An 18,197-nucleotide genomic window follows, 5' to 3' on the forward strand; every position below is an offset into this window, starting at 1 on the left:
CTTTCAGGAAAACAAAAAAAAATCATGGCACATTGAGGCACCTTGAATCGAGGCATTTTGTAACTTAATTGTGCGTTCAATTAAGAACAATCATTTATCTTCAGGTATTAATTTTTGTGTAATTCTTTATTGGAAGAGGTAACGATAATTAATGGGTTTTGAATGTGATTATTGGTTTGGTTTTTACCGTTTGCTTGATAGTATTTAATATACATTGATTGTATGTGTTCATTGTAATTTGCCTGAAATAAATTTATTTTTATTATTACATTGAAGAAACTTGTTGATTTATTTAATTATTTTGAATTTTTTAATCGATGTGATTTATTTTTATCTTTTTATTATCATACGTGAGAATTTATGACTGAATTAATATTTTTATTATTTTTTTTTTTGTTTAATTAATTTTTGAAGTAATTTTTAACAAAAAATGAAATAATTTATTTTTTTTTTAAATTAATTAAATTTATTTCAAATAAAAAATATTATTAAAAAATTATTATAAAATATTATTATTTTTTTTTTTTTTAAAAAACAAATTATTGATTTTTTAAAAATCAAAAATATTAATTTAAAATATTTTTAAAATTTTTAAATAAAAATAAAATAATTAATTTTATTTTCAAAAATTATTAATTAACTTTATTTAAAATAATAATAAATATTATATTAAAAAATATTTTTATTTATTTATTATTATTTAAATAAAATAAAATAAAATTATTTTTTGAAAATAAAAATTAATTAAAATTTTTTTGAATGGAAATAAAAAAAAATAATTAAATATTTTTTTCAATTATTTGTTAATGATCTCAAGTTCACGAATCATCCGATAGATAAAAAATTTCCCAGTGAGAAATAATTAATGATCTTTTGATCTTTAACATAACCTCAAAAACAATTCTAACCTCAAACTTTGCATAACCTCAAATATTCTTGTCCTGAAAAGTTCAGTTTCTTATTTTCTACAAACTAACCTCTAATAAAAACTAGACACATAACACTTGGATTTTCCACATTGATTTGATCATGTAGCTTGTTGCTGTATCATCATGGTAATCACATTTTTCACTTTTTTTATCATAAATTTTAATTTTCTTGACACTCTTTCGATTTTTCGATCGAATTCAGGTTTTAAGTACCTTCACACGTGAATTCACACCAAACATCCGTTACTCAGGGACTTGATAATGCCGCTGTCCAAATCGGTGAATTGCGTATCGGATCCATCAACCATCGAGCCAATATTGAATTCCTGATTGTGACTGAGAAAGTCTGCCTTGATGATGGAAGTATCGAAGCTGTCCATGAGAAGATTGTGCACGTTATTTGGTGTGTTGAGATGATTGTTGCCGACGCCGTTCGTCGTGTTATCGCCGAAAGTCGTATCGGTGCCCTCGAAAAGGAAGCGATCAGCACTTTGTATCGTCGTGTACGGACTCGGATCCATCAGCTCGGTTTTCAGGTAAATTTCACTCGTGTCTCCTAGCAAGTTATTAAGATTATTGTTAAGACTACTGCTATTGTTATTCGTTAGTATGGCATCGTTACTTGTTGGAATGTTGTAATTGTTGGATTTCAGGTGTCCTGGTTGTTGCTGCTGCTGCTGCTGCTGTTGCTGCGATTGCTGTTGACAGGAATGCGGAAGTTGCATGCTCGAAAGTTGGTCGGAGTATTGCGAATTGTTGTCAAGATCGACGGGACTTTTGACGAAACCGCTATCGGGACTTAAGACGTATGTCGTATCTGTGGGCGACGGTTTGCAGTATCCATGAGGTAACATCGTATTGTTCTTGTAATCACCGTATTCGAGAGTTTCCTGTTGCTCCTTCAACATTTGCGAATACTTGATCTCGGGCTGTTCGATAACCGATTGATGCATTTGCTGCTGCTGCTGCGGTTGCTGTTGTTGTTGATGCAAAGGGATTTGTTGATTTTGATCGCAAAAGTTTTGCAATTCGTTCAAATATTTGCAATTTTTCAACGTTGACACAGAAGGTAAGGGTTGATAGCCTCCTTGATGAACGCAATGCGGACTATGGGCTTGCAAAATTTCGTTCAATTTCCTTCGTTGGTTCTCGAGTTCGCGAATTTGATTTTTAAAGTCGATATTTTGCGTTTCGAGAGTTTCCGATTCGTTTACCAAGTTTACAGTGCGTTCGCGTTTTTTCATGCGGCATTTTGTGGCGGCGATTTTGTTACGTTCTCGTCGACGACGACGACGATCTTCATCTTCGGGAGTTAACTAAAGGAAAAAATCAGGTAAGTTTTAATTTTTTACTAAATATTTTTAAAAATTTTAACTTACCCCAATTCGTGGACTCTTTCCGTGATTCGACAAGTCATCGTCGCTCGTCATGTTATCCGTCGTTGTGTCGGCGCGTTTGCGACTGTAACGTTGCGTCGCTGTCGTTACCACGCTCGATTCATTCCCACTCGACTCACAACCGCTATACTTCCTCTTATTCTGAATGTGTAACTTAATTCCTGCCTTTATGAGCTGCGAGCATGTCTGTAAAGATAAACAAAGCAAAAAAAGAGAAAATAAATATTTTTTTTAGACGAAAATGGTAAAGAACACAAAAAAAACGTTGAATCAGATAACGTGCGTAAAATTTGTGGCCAAGACGAAAGCCAGTCAAGTCAGACTTGGATTAGACGTTAGAGTTCTGAATCAACTACCCACACAATATCTCGAGAATTTTTATAAAGTGATTTTTTGTGTATGTTTGTTAAATAAGAACAGAAATCTGATTTCGATTTAAATCTTTTTTTTCGTTCTTTCGCGAATATGGAGGCAATTATGTATATACGATCAAGAACTTTAGACAAATATGTCAGAATTATAAGGAGTTTTAGAAAAAATATCGTTTTTAATGGTTTTTGTGATGTCTGTCTGTCATTTGAGGTAAGAAATTTTCACAAACTTTAACTAATTTAATAAAATTTTTTATTTTCTTTTAGCTAATCGTTTTTTACAAACAATAGTTTTTGTGAAGAAAGAAGAGAAAAAAAGCAATAAATTTTACTAACAAGACCTTGAGTAGTCAATGAAAAGAAGATCCAAGGAAAGGCAAATTTGCAATTTAAGAAAATATGATCTCAAGATGTGATACAAAATAGAATCTTACCATCAGAAGAGACAATTTTTTTTTACGACAACCAAAATTTTCAGTAGACTATGCATTAAATGGACTCTGGAATTATTTAAGAAACCAAAACCTAGAGTTATTCTCGAATGGAATAAACTATTGAAAGCCAAAGAGGATCAACCAAATAGAATGGAACAAACCAATTATATATCTTCCAGATTTGAAAAAGATCAATTTTAGCATATTCGAACCATAATCTAATATTTTTTTCAGATAAAGGATACAACTTTGGTTCTGAATCGAAAGATATTCTTGAACTTAACTGAAAGTTGGAACAAATATCAAATTATGTAGAGGCAAGCTGATATGCTAAAGACAAAGAATTCAAAAATGCGCTCTCATCACTTTCATCATCATTGCAACTTTGCAAATTTTTCCAAGTAAATAGCTACCGCTCACAAAAAATATCGAATTTATCTTTTGTTTGCCTTCTAAGCTACATAAACATTTGTCATAATATGGGTTGGTCCTTTTTACGAACAGTGAGTTAGTTACCTGATCTTGTTACTAATGGAACAACTCCCTAATATCTCGCAACCTTGAACATATTTGTGCATTCATTTTTTGCGTTTTCGAATTTTTCTTCATCTTATCATCTCTTATGCAAGACAGGCAGCTGTTAATGGATGTCGAACACGTATAAAAACACACAGGAAACACTAATCCCTTGTCTTATTTTGACAATTTTTTAGAGACGACGGCTAATGTTTTTAGTTTTTGCATACAATGTCGAGGAACAGTTGCGCTGGCAAATTGCAACTAAATATCATCGTTTAATCCCAAAAGATAATGATCGCCATTTTTTTTCGTTTGTTGAGAAAATTTATGCAAACGAATATTTAATTATATATTCTGCCGCCACTCGGTGCTGACAAGTTGAATTTATATCTTGACTTTTGTGTGAAAATCACTTTTGGTGGGCAGTCAGTTGAAACAGATCCAATTTTTCTGTGGAACTCAATTTGCACATGAATAAGTAATCAGTGAATTGCCTCAACGTGTCATTAGAAGCTTGCTCGTTCATGTTCACACCTGAACATAATGTAATTATTGCGTGAAATTTCTCACCCTGAAACATTTTAAAAGGAGTCTCGATGGTAGAAGTTCGCATTTTAGTTTAAACTTTCATTGAAAAAATATGGCGGAACAAAGAAAAATACCAGATTTCAAGAGAATCTGGAAGTTTCTCATAGAAATCGATACTTTTTGTGGAGTATTCTTGTTCAAAGACTCAAATGTCAAAAAAACTGTTTGGGAAAAGTTTTTTAGTTTGACTATGAAGCGTCAAGCAATCTTCGCAAGTATAATGCTACCATCGACGTTAATTGTGACAAACTTCAAGTTGATATCAATCGTTTTTTGTGCCAGCATTGCGGAATTTGAAATCACTTGGTATTTTTCTATATTAACGATGATCGCCAAAAAGGATGTTGTAAAATATTTGATAAAATGGTGTGAGGAATTGTATAACCTCGAAATGAAGTTTCATGAAAAGGTTCGAGATATAGCAGGAGCTCAATTGTTGGCAACGGAGAAGCGATTTTTAAAATGGATGAAAGGAGTCGCTTTTGTCCTTTACTTGGAAAATCTCACTTATTCTATTGGATTTGCGATAATTTGTGTCTTTTTGCCGGAAAATATTCATCCAAAATACGAACCTCCCATCCCATTTTATCTACCCTTTGAGAATAAACATTCATGGATTGCTTATTGGTCAACGGTTTTCGTTGAATCTGTAGTTTGCATCGATGGAGCAACATTCACACTTTTTATTCTTTCTGTCTACTTTTGCATTTGCTTTCATATTATGGCTTACTTGGATATAATTGCTCAAAGTGTTGATCGAATGAAGGAAGAAATGCTTGAAAACTTACAATTTTTTGTTATTCATGAAAAAATTAAACGCAAAAACATTGAAAAAACGTTCAATTTTGACGAATGGATGAAAATCCTCAACGACATGATTTGCGACGTGAATTCTATCGTCAAAATAACAGGCGACTTCTATTCGATCATCTTTTTCTTGGGTGAAAGTGCGAGTTTTGGTGCTTTGTTTATGACTGGATTAACTGTCGTAATTATTCGTGAACATTATCTCTATGGCATTGGTATCACGTTCGTAACTCTCTTGCTATTTACCGTTTGCTACATCAACGAAACCATTCTCGATAGGTATTCGAACATCAATTTGCTGATGTACGACCTTCCGTGGTACGGATTGTCGGTGAAACAAAGAAAAGCTCTGTTGATCGCACTGAATTGCGATAATTTGCACAAAGGATTCAAAGCAGCTAAAATTCATGAATTGACGATGGAGAGATTTGGCGTCGTCGTTCAAGCTGGATACACGAACTTTCTCGTTTTGAAGGATTTGATTCAGAAATAAAAGATTTTTTGAAAAAAGCACGTAATTTTGCACAAAAAATACTTAAAATAAAAAGTAGAGGCGCACACTTAAAAATGTACGTATTTTAAATCGTCGAGAGAGTCGTCGCTTAAATGTGCAAAGCTTCTTAAATGAACATGAAAAAAGCATACAAATTGTTATTGCTTCATATAAAATGCCTACTTAATGATGTGCTGCATCATCCCACAAGTTTATGCCCGAAAACGGAACAAAAATCAGATATAACTGCTTAAAAATTATTGTTGTAGTTTTCAGTTTCTCGGAATTCATTAAGTTTTTATTATTCATGATTGGAATGAAGATGACTTTTTGTGAATGGGAATTCTTCATGAAAGACTTTTGAATGAAACGTACACAGTAAAAAATCTACATCTCTCCGCCTCCAAGTCAAAATGCGCTCAAGTCAAATTTCACCCGTGAGTTTTTATACGTCGTTCCTCCTGAGCTGAATACACATTTTGGCTTTTCTAAAGCAATGGTAGATTTGCGGGCATATGTTTCTTGGCGAAAAATGATCTACTCAAGACAATAAAAAATTCTAGTGAAAAAAAATTTTCTGAAAAAATTTCAATTTAACTTCGATTTTTGGCGATTTTCAAGCAATTTTGAAATTTTTGGTCGAAAATCAAAATTTTTTGAAGATTTTTCTTTTTTAATAGAATTGTTAGTTGTTTTGAGTAGATCATTTTTCGCCAAGAAACATATGCCCGCAAACCTATCATTGCTTCAGAAAAACCAAAATGTGTATTCAGCTCAGGAGGAACTTTATTTAATTATTTTTAATTAAAATAAAAATTTTTTAACACGTTTTTTATATGTTCAAATTTTTTAATTAAATTTTTTCGCCAGTTTTCAATTGATTTAATTTTCTTAATTTTTATTATTCTTAAATTAAATTTATTTTTTTAAAATTTTAATTAAAAATAAAAATTAGAATTGATTAAAAATTAAGTTAAAATATAAATAAATAAAATATAAATTAATTAAAATTTTTAATCAATAAATTACAAATTCTTATTTAATAAAATCGAGAATAAAATTGAAAAAATAATAAATTTACCATTGCTTCAAAAAAGCCAAAATGCGTATTCAGCTCAAGAGGATCGGGGTGTAAAATTTCACGGGAGACTTTTGATTTCAGCGCATTTTGGTAAGTTTCTTGTCAAGAAACCTTTAAGCTTTTAAATCACTTCATTTGATGAGAAATTTTACCTCAAATCAGGTGCAATCTAAAAATATCCTAAAGCAAGCAAAAATTAGCAGTTAGAAGCATAAAAATCGATCAACGAATAAAAAATTTAAACAAATAGAAGATTGCTGTATAATTAGTTTGACTCCCGTTCGAACGTTCATCTTTACACATTTTTTTTTGTTTCATTGAATTCCGATAAATCACTCACAAATTGAACATATATATTGACGATGATGGTTGACCTTCGATCAGGTTCAAGTGTCTCTCAAGAGATTTTTTTAGTAAATGGCAAAACAGTAGCGAAGCGACCACACACTGTACAAAAAATCATAATTTGGCAAATGTTTGATGAGTATCATTTATAAAAATTTAACAAATTAGCTTGCTGAGGATAATCTTTGACAGAGCTCGTCAATATTTTTACAAATTTACGATGCGCGGTGATATATCATCATTTTTCACAGTTGAATGTCAAACAGAGAAATAAAAAAAAATTGTTTCATATTAAATTGGTACTTAATACTGAATTAATCTAAGCTATCAATTATTACGATAGAAATCTATAATCAACAATAGAATAGATTGATCAATAAAAAAAAGGTAGACGTGTCGATTTTTTCTATACATTGAACTTTTGTTCTGTTTAATATATTCAACAGTTCTCGTTTTTGGCTTGGCCGAATGATGTTAAAGTAAACGTTTTAACAAAATTTTTATTTCCGCAAATGATTTTTTCGATACAAAAGATCTCAGATTTTTATTGAAATTTTTATTCAAAAAAAGAAGAAAAATTTTTTAGAGGACAAATATAACGCTCACCTATGACCTTTTATCACATAAATTATACAGCCAACAAAAAAAAATATTTATTTTTAGTGTTTTTAACATTTTTTGGCATGTAAAGAAGACAAATATTGGATCCAAAAGAAGAAGTAGAAAACATGTTTTTTTTAGGCAAAACATGTTTGAATCAAATTATAATACAATTGTCATCTATCACGATGTTTGATAGGAACAGCAGTGTTTTTTTTTTCATTTGAAGACTAGACAGTAGACTAGATGGATGAATGAGTGGCAAATATGGCGTAGAATATTTTATTGCGGTGATATTTTATAAGATATTTGTCAAATTTTGGTAATGTAAGCGTATTTTTATATTTTATTCAATTTAAAAAAAAATTTTTTTTTGAAGAATTTTGGCAACCCTGTATACTGAAATTTATATTATATTTTAGGTAGTATCGAACTTATTATAAAATTTTAGGTAAAAAAAATTAAATTTTCATTAAAAATCAGGCGAAATTCAATTTTTTTTCATCAAAATAATTAATTCAGGGTTGCCAATAAATTTTTTTTTTATTTTATTTTTAAATTTTTCTTCCTTTCTAATTGACTTTTTTATTTAAATATTATTATTTTTTTTTGTAAAAATAATATCTTTTGAGAAACATTTAATAAAACTCAATAAAAATTGTAAAAATTAATTAATTAATTTTTTAAAATTTAATAAAATTCAATTATTCAGTAAAATTTTCAGAAATTAAATTTTTGATATCCGGGGTTGCCAAAGTTCTAAAAAATTTTTTTTTAATAATTTTTTTACCTATTTATTATTTTTATTTCGAGAAAAATTTAATAAAATTCAATAATTCAATAAAATTTACAGAAATTAAATTTTTGATATCCGGGGTTGCCAAAGTTCTACAATTTTTTATTTTTTTTTTATAATTTTTTTACTTATTTATTATTTTTATGAATTCAATATTCAATTTGAGAAAAAATAAAATTTTACATAAAATTCAATAAATTTTTTTATATCCAGGGTTGCCAAAGTTCGACAAAAAAATTTTTTAAATATTTTTTTTATTTTTTATTTTAATTTTTTTATTAATTTTTTTTAAAGAAATTAATATTTATCCTATTTGGAGCCAATATTAGTTTTGAATATGAAAAAAAAAAACAAAAAGCAATTCGTCAAAAAATGTTTTATGTTAAACACTCCATTCCTCTTGATACTCCAAACAAAACGATGATTGATCAAATTTTAGTAGATCTCAAATTTAGATCGCATCCAAAACAATAAAAAATAAAATAAAATAATTGAACGTAAATAAAATGTTCAAACCTACACTCGACGGTACTCTACTTAGAATATTTATAGTTCCTCGAAAAATCCACTCAATTACGTGGCAAATCTCATCAATTCAATTTATTGCGGGTTTTTCTTCCTCTTCTAATAAAATTCTCTTCTTCATGCGGTTCGACGTATCTCAAACATATATTTGTTAGCGGATGTATAATTTATTTATTTAAAAATTATATTTTCTTCTGTATTTCACACACGACTAATTAAATTGTTTTGCAATCGCACACATTGCGCGCGGTACCGAAAAAAAATTAGTAATTAACAAGTCAGCACCATGCGCTCTTCAATTACTTTTGATGATGACGAAGAAGAAACACAGAAGAAGACGAAAAATTCGCTTCCTTCTTGTTGATTTTTTTTTCAAGGTACAATATTTAATGTGATTTTTTAAAAGCAGTAATTGCAATGAAATTAACTTAAATTTGTCGAATGAACATTAAATTTAATCAAATCGTGATCAATTTTTACTCGTAGAGTAGTTTTGGTTCATAAAAAAATTTTTAAAATTAAATCTAGAAAAAAATCCATATTTCACATTATTTATCGTCTATAAAAAGTGTCACTTTAACTGATTCAACGGCGATCATTTTGGCGTGAATGCATTATATTGTTATTACAAAATTCTTAAATATGTCCGGTTCGCCGCGACGCCCACGAAACGAGATCGCGATTCGATGGTGCGTGCCCAAAAAATTTTTTTTCTGCACTCAAAGTCATTTTTTCTCTCTTGGCAGGCATTCTGTTTGTCTCAAAAATGACAGAGACGAATGATTTGCAACGTGAGGCGACATGACACGGGACCTAGACAAATTATCAGGTAAGTAAATCCTTTAAAAGTTTTGCATGTTTTGTGGTTTTGTATAAAAATTGGAGGACGAACAAGCGACAAGCATCACGAATGGAATTTATTAAAAAAAAATTTTTTTTTTATGAAACAATGAATTTGCGTCTTGAGTGTGTGTTTGTATTTTTGATGGATGTTCGGTAAATAAAAAAAATGTACAACAATGAAAAAAATTTCGTGAGTGTTATCTATTGTCTCTCTTCTAGCACCCTTGTTAAAAAAATTTTGTTTTTTGTCAGTTTCGTTTTTTTTTTTGAACGTTCTTTGTATGCTTTTATTGTCGCGACGAGTCGTTCATTGACTTAGCTAGACTTAAGTCTTGACATGTGGTAGTCAAAATTCACTTTTAATAAATTATTAAGCTTCTTAACTGCGATTTTGTGAGAAAATTGTCAAATAAATTTAAAATAAGTTAATTATATATTTTTAAATTAATTTTAATATTTTTTTTTCATTAATTAATTTTATAAAAAGGAAAGCTTTTATACAATTTAAATTTTAAATATTTAAAAAAAACATATTTTTTTTTAATTTTTTACAAAATAAAAAAATTAAAATTAAAATAAATTTTTTTTTTAAAATATCAACTTTTAAACAAATCGATTTTTCGAGAAAATTTAAATTTTTTCATACTTTTAAATTTTCATTTAATCAATTCAAAAATTTAATTAATTATTTTTTTATTAAAAAAAAATTAAATTTTTAAAATATTTAAAAATTTGCATTAAAAAAAAAATTTCAAGAACATCTATAAATATTTTAAAAACTTCCTTATTTAATAAGAAAATTTAATTTTTTTTATAATTTTTAAAATTTTAATAATTTTTTTAAATATTTTTTTAACATTTTCGAAAAAAAATTTAAAAATTAAAAAAAATTTATTTTAAATTTGAACTTGCACAAAATTTCATTAATTTAATATTCAAAATTTAAAAAAAATGATTTTTTTTTAATTTTTTAAAATTTTTTAAATGAAAAAAAAATAATAATTTTCTAACGACAAAAAAATGATAAAAAAAATTAAAAAAAATTTTAAAATATGGAAAAAAATTTAAAAATTTAAAAATAAAAATAATTAAAAGTTTTAAAATAAAAAAATTTATAATGTTTTAAAATTTTATTTTAAAAAAAATTAAAAATTTTTAATTAAATTAAAAAAATTAAATAAAAATAAATTAATTTAAAATTAAAAAAATAAATTAATATATTAAATTAAATTAAAACAAAAATTAAATAAAAATTAAATTAAAAATTTATTTAAAAAAAATTAAAAAATTATTTAATTTAATTTATTTTAAAAAAAATTTTTTTTTAAATAAATTTTAACTTAAAATGAACATAAGGCTCACAAAATCGCAATTAATTCCCACAAAAACTGTCATTTTTTCTTACCTTCGCTACACTGGGAGTCGCCGTCGATCCAGCAGGTGAATCTAAAGGTGACGTTGAACAACTGGAATGACTATCAAATTGCATCTGACCATTCTAAAAATAAAAATACAGAAAAAAAAGTTTATTTTAATTTAACCCAATTATTAAATGACCGTACGAAAAAAAAAGTATAAACGTAACATATGTATATTTCATGATATTTTATCAACAAATTTATTGCTTTATAATAAATGACCCAGCAATAGAGACCAATTATTTATAAAGCGACGGCGATATTCAAATGTCACTCGCTGTGTGTCTCTCTAATATCTAATAAATTACTCTAATGATTTAGTAAATAAGTTGTGGAATGTTAAATAGGAGCAAAATTGTACTGAAGTGATAACAATACAAAATTACTCGCCTACTGTTCGTTGTACGTTTTTACGACATGAATAAAGTACACAAAGTTAATTCAATTAATTAATTTGCACTTAGCGAAATCTCAATGGAACGAAAAACGAGACAAAAAAGCAAATTAATAATTTTTCTGCACACAAAATTTGAGCGGCAGCACCCTTCAATGATACAAATTAATCTTTCTCGCCTCAACGCGAGGTGTTTTATTACCTAAAGTAGCATAAAATATCGGTCACATGAGAAGGAGGATGATAACGCGTTAATTAATTGGCTTTTTTGGAGGTCAGTCGTGTTAAGGTGTACTAATTATAATGTCCTTTATGGCTTTATTAATCAAAATTATTTGTATCTACGCCCGTACGAGTCGCATGGATAATAAAACTAGATTTTTTCTCGCCTAATTCCCAAAAAAAAAAAAAAAAAAACTTGAAGATAGGAAGCCAAAACCACAGACAGATACAAATTATTTTATTGTGACCTATCACGTGATAATCGCATTTTTCTCTTTTTTTTTGTTTTCTTTATTGTTGTTATTTACGAATTTTATGATTTTTTATGTTTTATGGCCTTATTTTGCGTGAAAAATTTTCTCAATGTGAAAACGACTGGTTCTTTACTTTTTCTCTTAAGAAACTCAAAAAAGAAAATAAAAATATTAAGATAAAAAAAAAGTTATCGAAGGACGAAATTTTCATCGCGGCGCGTTATCAACGCATGTCGTTGCTACTAAAGTAAAGACATCACGCGAAAAAAGTTTTGTAACAGTCGCGACTGTGTCTTGACAAATTTTCGTCGTTTTCCTCCTTTAAGGAAAGTAATATATTTATTATGTTACTAAACGAAAATCCTTGTAGAAGGTTATGTTATGAAAAATATTCGGATTGCGTGTCGAGTAAATTTTGGGTGAAATGTGACACAGAAAGAAAGTTGTGAAAAAATATTTAAAAAAAAAGTATTATCTTGGATGAGAAGTAGCTTTCGGATTTTTAACACCTCAAAGGTAAGTTTTGAAATCAATTAATTATCAAAAAAAAAAAAAAAAATAAATAAATAAATAAAAAAAAATTAATAAATATTTTTTAATTCAAATTGTTGAAATTTAATAATTTCTAAATAATTAAATTTAATTATTTTAATTAAATTATTATTTTATTTTAATTATATTTTATTAAAAAATTTTATCAAATTTTATTATTGAAATTATTTATTCTAATTAAAAATTTTAATTATTAATTTAATTTAAAAAAAAAAAATTAAAATTAAATTAAATTATTTTTTTATTTTTTCAAAAATAAAATTAATTTAAATAAAATTACTTTTAATTTATTAAAAAAAAATTTTATTTTCTTAATTATTTTTTTAATTAAATTTTATTATTTTAATATTAATTTAATTTAAAAAAAAAAAATTAAAAATTTAATGATTTTCTTTATTTCAAAAATAAAAATTTATTTCAAATTATATTATAAACTGAATTAAAATTCAAAAATAATTTAAATTTTAATTAAAAATTAATTTTTTAATTTATTTTTAAATATTTAAACTTCAACATTTTTTTTTAAAAAAATTATTTTTATAGTTAGTTTTAATCAAAAAATTAATTTTTACTAATAATCTAATAAAAACTTATGAAAAGTGCTTAATTTTAAATTAAATAAAAAAACTGACACCAATTAAAATAATATCAATCGAATTATCAACTTTAAATTAACATGTGAAAAAACTAAAGAAACATTTTTTGCTTTGTATAAAAAAAGTGTTTTCGTGTTCTACTTTCCTTTCCAAATAAACACATAAAATTAGTTTTAGATCTAATGATTTATTGTCTACAAAACGACACGACACGAAAAAAAAAACTTTTTTTTTATTAGTTCGAAATATTTTGTTGCTATTTGTTGAATTTTTATAACCTTGTTGTTTATTATTAAGTTTTTTTTTATGATGGAACTCATGTAAGCCCAAACTAACGATCGTTATTAACTATAAGCAGCTCCCACACCTCGCATATTGTGCACTTCTAATGACAAAGGTAATCAACGAGAACAATACTCATCATTAACTTTTTTTTCTTCTCTAAAACTAATTTGAACAAATGTTTAAATAAAATGACACTACACATTGTAAAAATATATTAAAAATGCAGAAAAAAGCGCATTTGGTGTCGAACAACAATAAAACAGTAAGTGCACAATAATTCTATTACGCTACAGATGATAACATCAATTAGTCGTCAAATGTAAATTTTTCCGTTAAAACATACAAAAACGGTGTTGTTACATTGTTGCCACTTTGTGAGAATGACTCTAATAAAGTACTTTATTCTATTAAAATTGAAAGAAAAAAATGCAAAAAAAAAGAATTGTGACATCCACAACTTGCCGTGCCGCGATACCGCCATGCCACACAATTGCATTAATTTGCATTTTCATGCCCTCTCTGTATAATTTATCAGTTTGTTTTAATCAATCAATTTAATCTTGACGCTTGTAACACTAATAATAGCGAACTTGTACATTTTGTACATAGTCACCGCAAATTGACATTTTTTGTGTGTCTTCAAGCAAACGTTATGTTAATAGTAATAAAAAGGGGCAAATATCAATTTTACAATAAATGTAAAACAGATGATAGATTGTTAAATTGCATGTAAGCGCAATAAGGTTTCCAAATTTGAGGTCTTTAATGAAGCTCGAAATTTCTTTGGTACTACTGTAAAATTTTTTTTAGATATCAATTCATCTTTTTGTGGATCACAAATATGCTTTTTATTTATATTAAAATATTCTAATTCTGTTTTTTTTTTTATTTTTAGGTAAATATCAGAGAAGATAATTCAATTGGTAAACATTAAAGTCAATTCAATTCAATTAAGGACTAACAAGAAGTAAAGAAATTTTTTTCTCAAATGGAGATCAAATGGAACTGTATGATAAATCTTTAAGTCTAAATAACAAATTTCTAAATTCAGAACATCCATATGACTATGAAATATAAAAGCAAGAGCTCAAACAGACCAAATTGCTGAAAAGGAAATTGCAAGCTTTATAGTTGCCGCAGAAATCAATAAAATGTTATTCTCTGCCATTGATCACTAATGAAACCAAACTAGTACATGTAATCAAAAGTGATTTACAGAATTTACATTCGATTATTTTTAGAAAACTTAGACTTTCTTCAAATCTCATGTTATTAAGAAATTTTTGCTTGACTTGTAACCGCCTATGGCTTTGTCTCCGATAAATCTCATCGGAAATGACATTGGGATTCACTTTTCGTCACGACACGAAGCAAGAAAGTCTCGTCTGATAATAATTTTAAATACGCGTTTTAATGGCTCAAAATATCCCTGTTAGGCGGAAAACTAGGTTACAAACTTTACGATCACAATAGGTCTTCGGACCGCGATGATATATCCTCAAACCTAACCTAAATATTTTTTTCCGAATAGATTATTTAAAAGATATCATTTCGTAATTTCATATTAATTTTCTAACTATCATAAAGAAACTAGAAAAATTCTTTAAATACATTTCTGTTAAAAAGGCTTGAAACTTATAATCAATATTGAAAAATCTTCGAGCTTTCACAAAAGCCAAAAATTAGAAACTCCTGCGCTCACTTCAAAAAACATGAGTTGTCTGTTTATCGCTTCAAAACTAAGCATAAGGCTTCAAACACGAGTAAATCTCTCGCTTCTGTTAATTCTATACATTTTTTTAATTTCGCGTGGGCACTCACATGAGCATGAGCGGCCTTCTTTTATAAAATATAGATAAATGACAATATTAATGAATGAACAACGCACAAAAACGGAAACTGTAGGCAATCATCTCGCGCACATATTACGGCGATAATTACGTTACGGATCTTCTTACCTGATTCGATGTCGACACATTGTTATTACTGGGACTGCAATCCGAACTCGCAGCCGATGGATTCGAGGGGTACGAATACTCCAAGGGGTTTGTCATGGCAATTAAGGAATTCAGGATTTCCGGTGTGCGTGGTATATTGCTACCTGCGACACACAAGTTGTTTTGATCGTTGGCATTGTTGCTGTTGTTGTTGTTATTCCCGCCGCCTCCTCCGCTGTCTATACTCAGCAATGGCGGAGCCGATAATCCACCGTTGAACGTATACATTTTTTGATTGCCCTTTATCTTGATGCTGTTTTTACGACAATTTCGCACTTTTGCTTGCTGCGTCGTTGTCGTCGTTTCGGTGAATGGCACGCCGTTTAATGCCACTTTTGTACAGATATTAACTTAAAATGTAATGATCACAGATTCGAAAAAGCACTTTTGGTTTTCTTATCGCTTTTTTTATGAAAAGAAAAATATTTGAAAACGAGATGCTTTTTTTATTATTACTTAAAAAAAATATATATTCACAAATCACAAATAATTTTTATTTTATTTTGCTTTTAATGTCAGAGTTCAATAAATATTCTTTTTTTGTGTGACTTTTCGACGAAAACAAGCACAATGTTGGTGGTCATATGGTTGTGAGTAATAATAATCAGAAAATAATGTGCTTTTGCGTTCTACTTTGTGTATTGTATATTTTATGTGTAATTAAATTCACGCACTATATTTTATTGTAATTGTTATTATTATTATATTAAAGCTTTTATATTGACAATTTTTTTGTGTATAAATTTTAATTTTATTTTTTATCAACAATTATTATGCTTATTATACATACAAAAATGAGGTACTTTTTATGTGGCGTTCGATAATTGTTAACATATATGGTCACATTTTATAGCTGGATGATGACTGTTGAATCTGAAAATATATAAAAGAAATTTTTTTATTAGTTTAATTTTAATTAGAATATGTATAGTTAGATCAATAAAGATAAAATTAACAAAAAATAATTATTATAAAAAATTATTATAATTATAAAAATAATTAAATACTATATGATAAAAATATTTAATTATAATATTATATTTTTTATATTTAATGCGTTAAGTAAATAATTTATTATTTTAAAAAAAATATATTATAAAGTACCTTAATATTTTATATAAATTTAACTTATAAAAAATTTTATAAAAATTATTTTAATTTTTTTTTTTCATTTTTAGATAAATATTTGTATACTATGAATAAATATATATTGTATATTAATATTTTTTTAAAATTATTCAAAATTTAAATCAATATAATTTTTACAAATAATAAAAAAAAGTTTTATTAAAAATGTTTAATATAATAAATTTTGTTGATATATTTTTTTAAATAAAATCATTTAATTCGAATAAAATTATTATTTATTATGTTTTTATAAAATATATCTATAAGTTTATCTTTTAAGATAAAAACTATTATTAATTAGTATAATTATAATAATGTGTTTTAATTAAAATAAAATAAATAATAATTAAATAAATATATTTTTTAAGTTTTTAACATGTTTTTTTTATGTTTAACCATTTAAAAAATATATATTATTACATAAAAATAATTAATTCTACAGAGAATGTGAAAGCAGTTTGCATTTTTTTTATTACGAAATAAAATAAAATTAACTTTTTTTATATTTATTTATTTAACAATAAACTTAATTTCGCTCGCATTTTTTGTGGACACAATTTTAACAATGTTAATGCATAAATAAAAGAAGAATCCATTAAAAAATATCATACAACATATACACAACATTGTATAAAACTAACATTCATTTATTTCGCTTATCGGTAACACAATCGGTTAAATGAAAACTTAACAGGAAATATCCATATACGACGCTTAATGTACAAAAGCTAATAAAAATTTAAGCATGCACGTTGCCGGTACACGAACAACATTAATGTATACGTCGTTTTGGACAATGAATGTTCAATTTGCATATCAATAACTCAGGCTGTTTGGGCTGTAATTTGTCAGTTTAAAACTTTTTGGTGCATGTTTCTTCAACATTTTTTTTTTTTTTTTTTTTTTTGAAAAATGATGAGAATTCGGACACATTGCAGGTTGTAGGATGTTTGATTGTTCGTTACGACGACAAAGTTTATTGTTCAAATAAACTAAAAATTAAAAAAAAAACGTACCAGCATAAAATTCGTATTGTATGCAAATTTTTTTTTGGTTGGTTGGAAACGCGCAAAGTGATTAATGAGAGAAATCAATTATAATTCAACACTTTTGGCTGTTCCAAAATTAGAATATTCTCCGTCAAGTCCGCGTCAAGGTCACTCAAGAAACTCTTGAACTTGAAACGACAAATTATCTCGTATCATTTATTGACCGCACATATGTGAGACACCCCCGCAATTTTGCGAGACGACAAACATTATTCATGATTTTTTTTTCTTGTTCCACGTCGCTTAATAAAAAATCGAAAAGTGCTAATAAATCACGAAAATCCGTTAAAAATCAGTTTCGTGGGCTTTTTGTCACAAAAACAAGAGAAAAAATCCTACAGGGCGAATTTTATCTCTTCTTCTTTGCCTACCCAAAAATTTTTAACGACTAATTTTGCAATTTTTTTTTTATGAGTAGATTGATGCGTGAGTTTCATAATTTAATTTTTTTTCATCATTTTATTGTGTGAGATTTTTATTGAGGAAATGTTAAAAAAAAATTTAAGTAAAAAAAAATGTAATTAACCATAAGAGATATTTTTAGGTCAATCGGCAGCTTTTGAAGCCAAATAAA

General features: G+C 27.0%; 1 protein-coding gene across 1 annotated transcript in view; it reads right to left on the reverse strand.

The window, feature by feature from the left end:
- Window positions 1–1,009: 1,009 nt before the first annotated feature.
- The window catches only part of LOC134838311 (activating transcription factor 3), a 49,648-nt gene continuing 32,460 nt past the window's right edge, over window positions 1,010–18,197 (reverse strand). Inside the window, exons 2-5 of the mRNA XM_063853812.1 lie at window positions 15,408–16,319; window positions 11,134–11,226; window positions 2,309–2,512; window positions 1,010–2,245 (exon numbers count right to left, since the gene is read on the reverse strand). Coding sequence (XP_063709882.1) covers window positions 1,157–2,245; window positions 2,309–2,512; window positions 11,134–11,226; window positions 15,408–15,674 — 1,653 coding nt within the window. The 5' untranslated portion in view covers window positions 15,675–16,319 and the 3' untranslated portion in view covers window positions 1,010–1,156. The remainder of the gene's footprint in view (window positions 2,246–2,308; window positions 2,513–11,133; window positions 11,227–15,407; window positions 16,320–18,197) is intronic.

This window comes from Culicoides brevitarsis, chromosome 1 (genome assembly GCF_036172545.1).
Source record: "Culicoides brevitarsis isolate CSIRO-B50_1 chromosome 1, AGI_CSIRO_Cbre_v1, whole genome shotgun sequence".
NCBI lineage: Eukaryota > Metazoa > Arthropoda > Insecta > Diptera > Ceratopogonidae > Culicoides > Culicoides brevitarsis.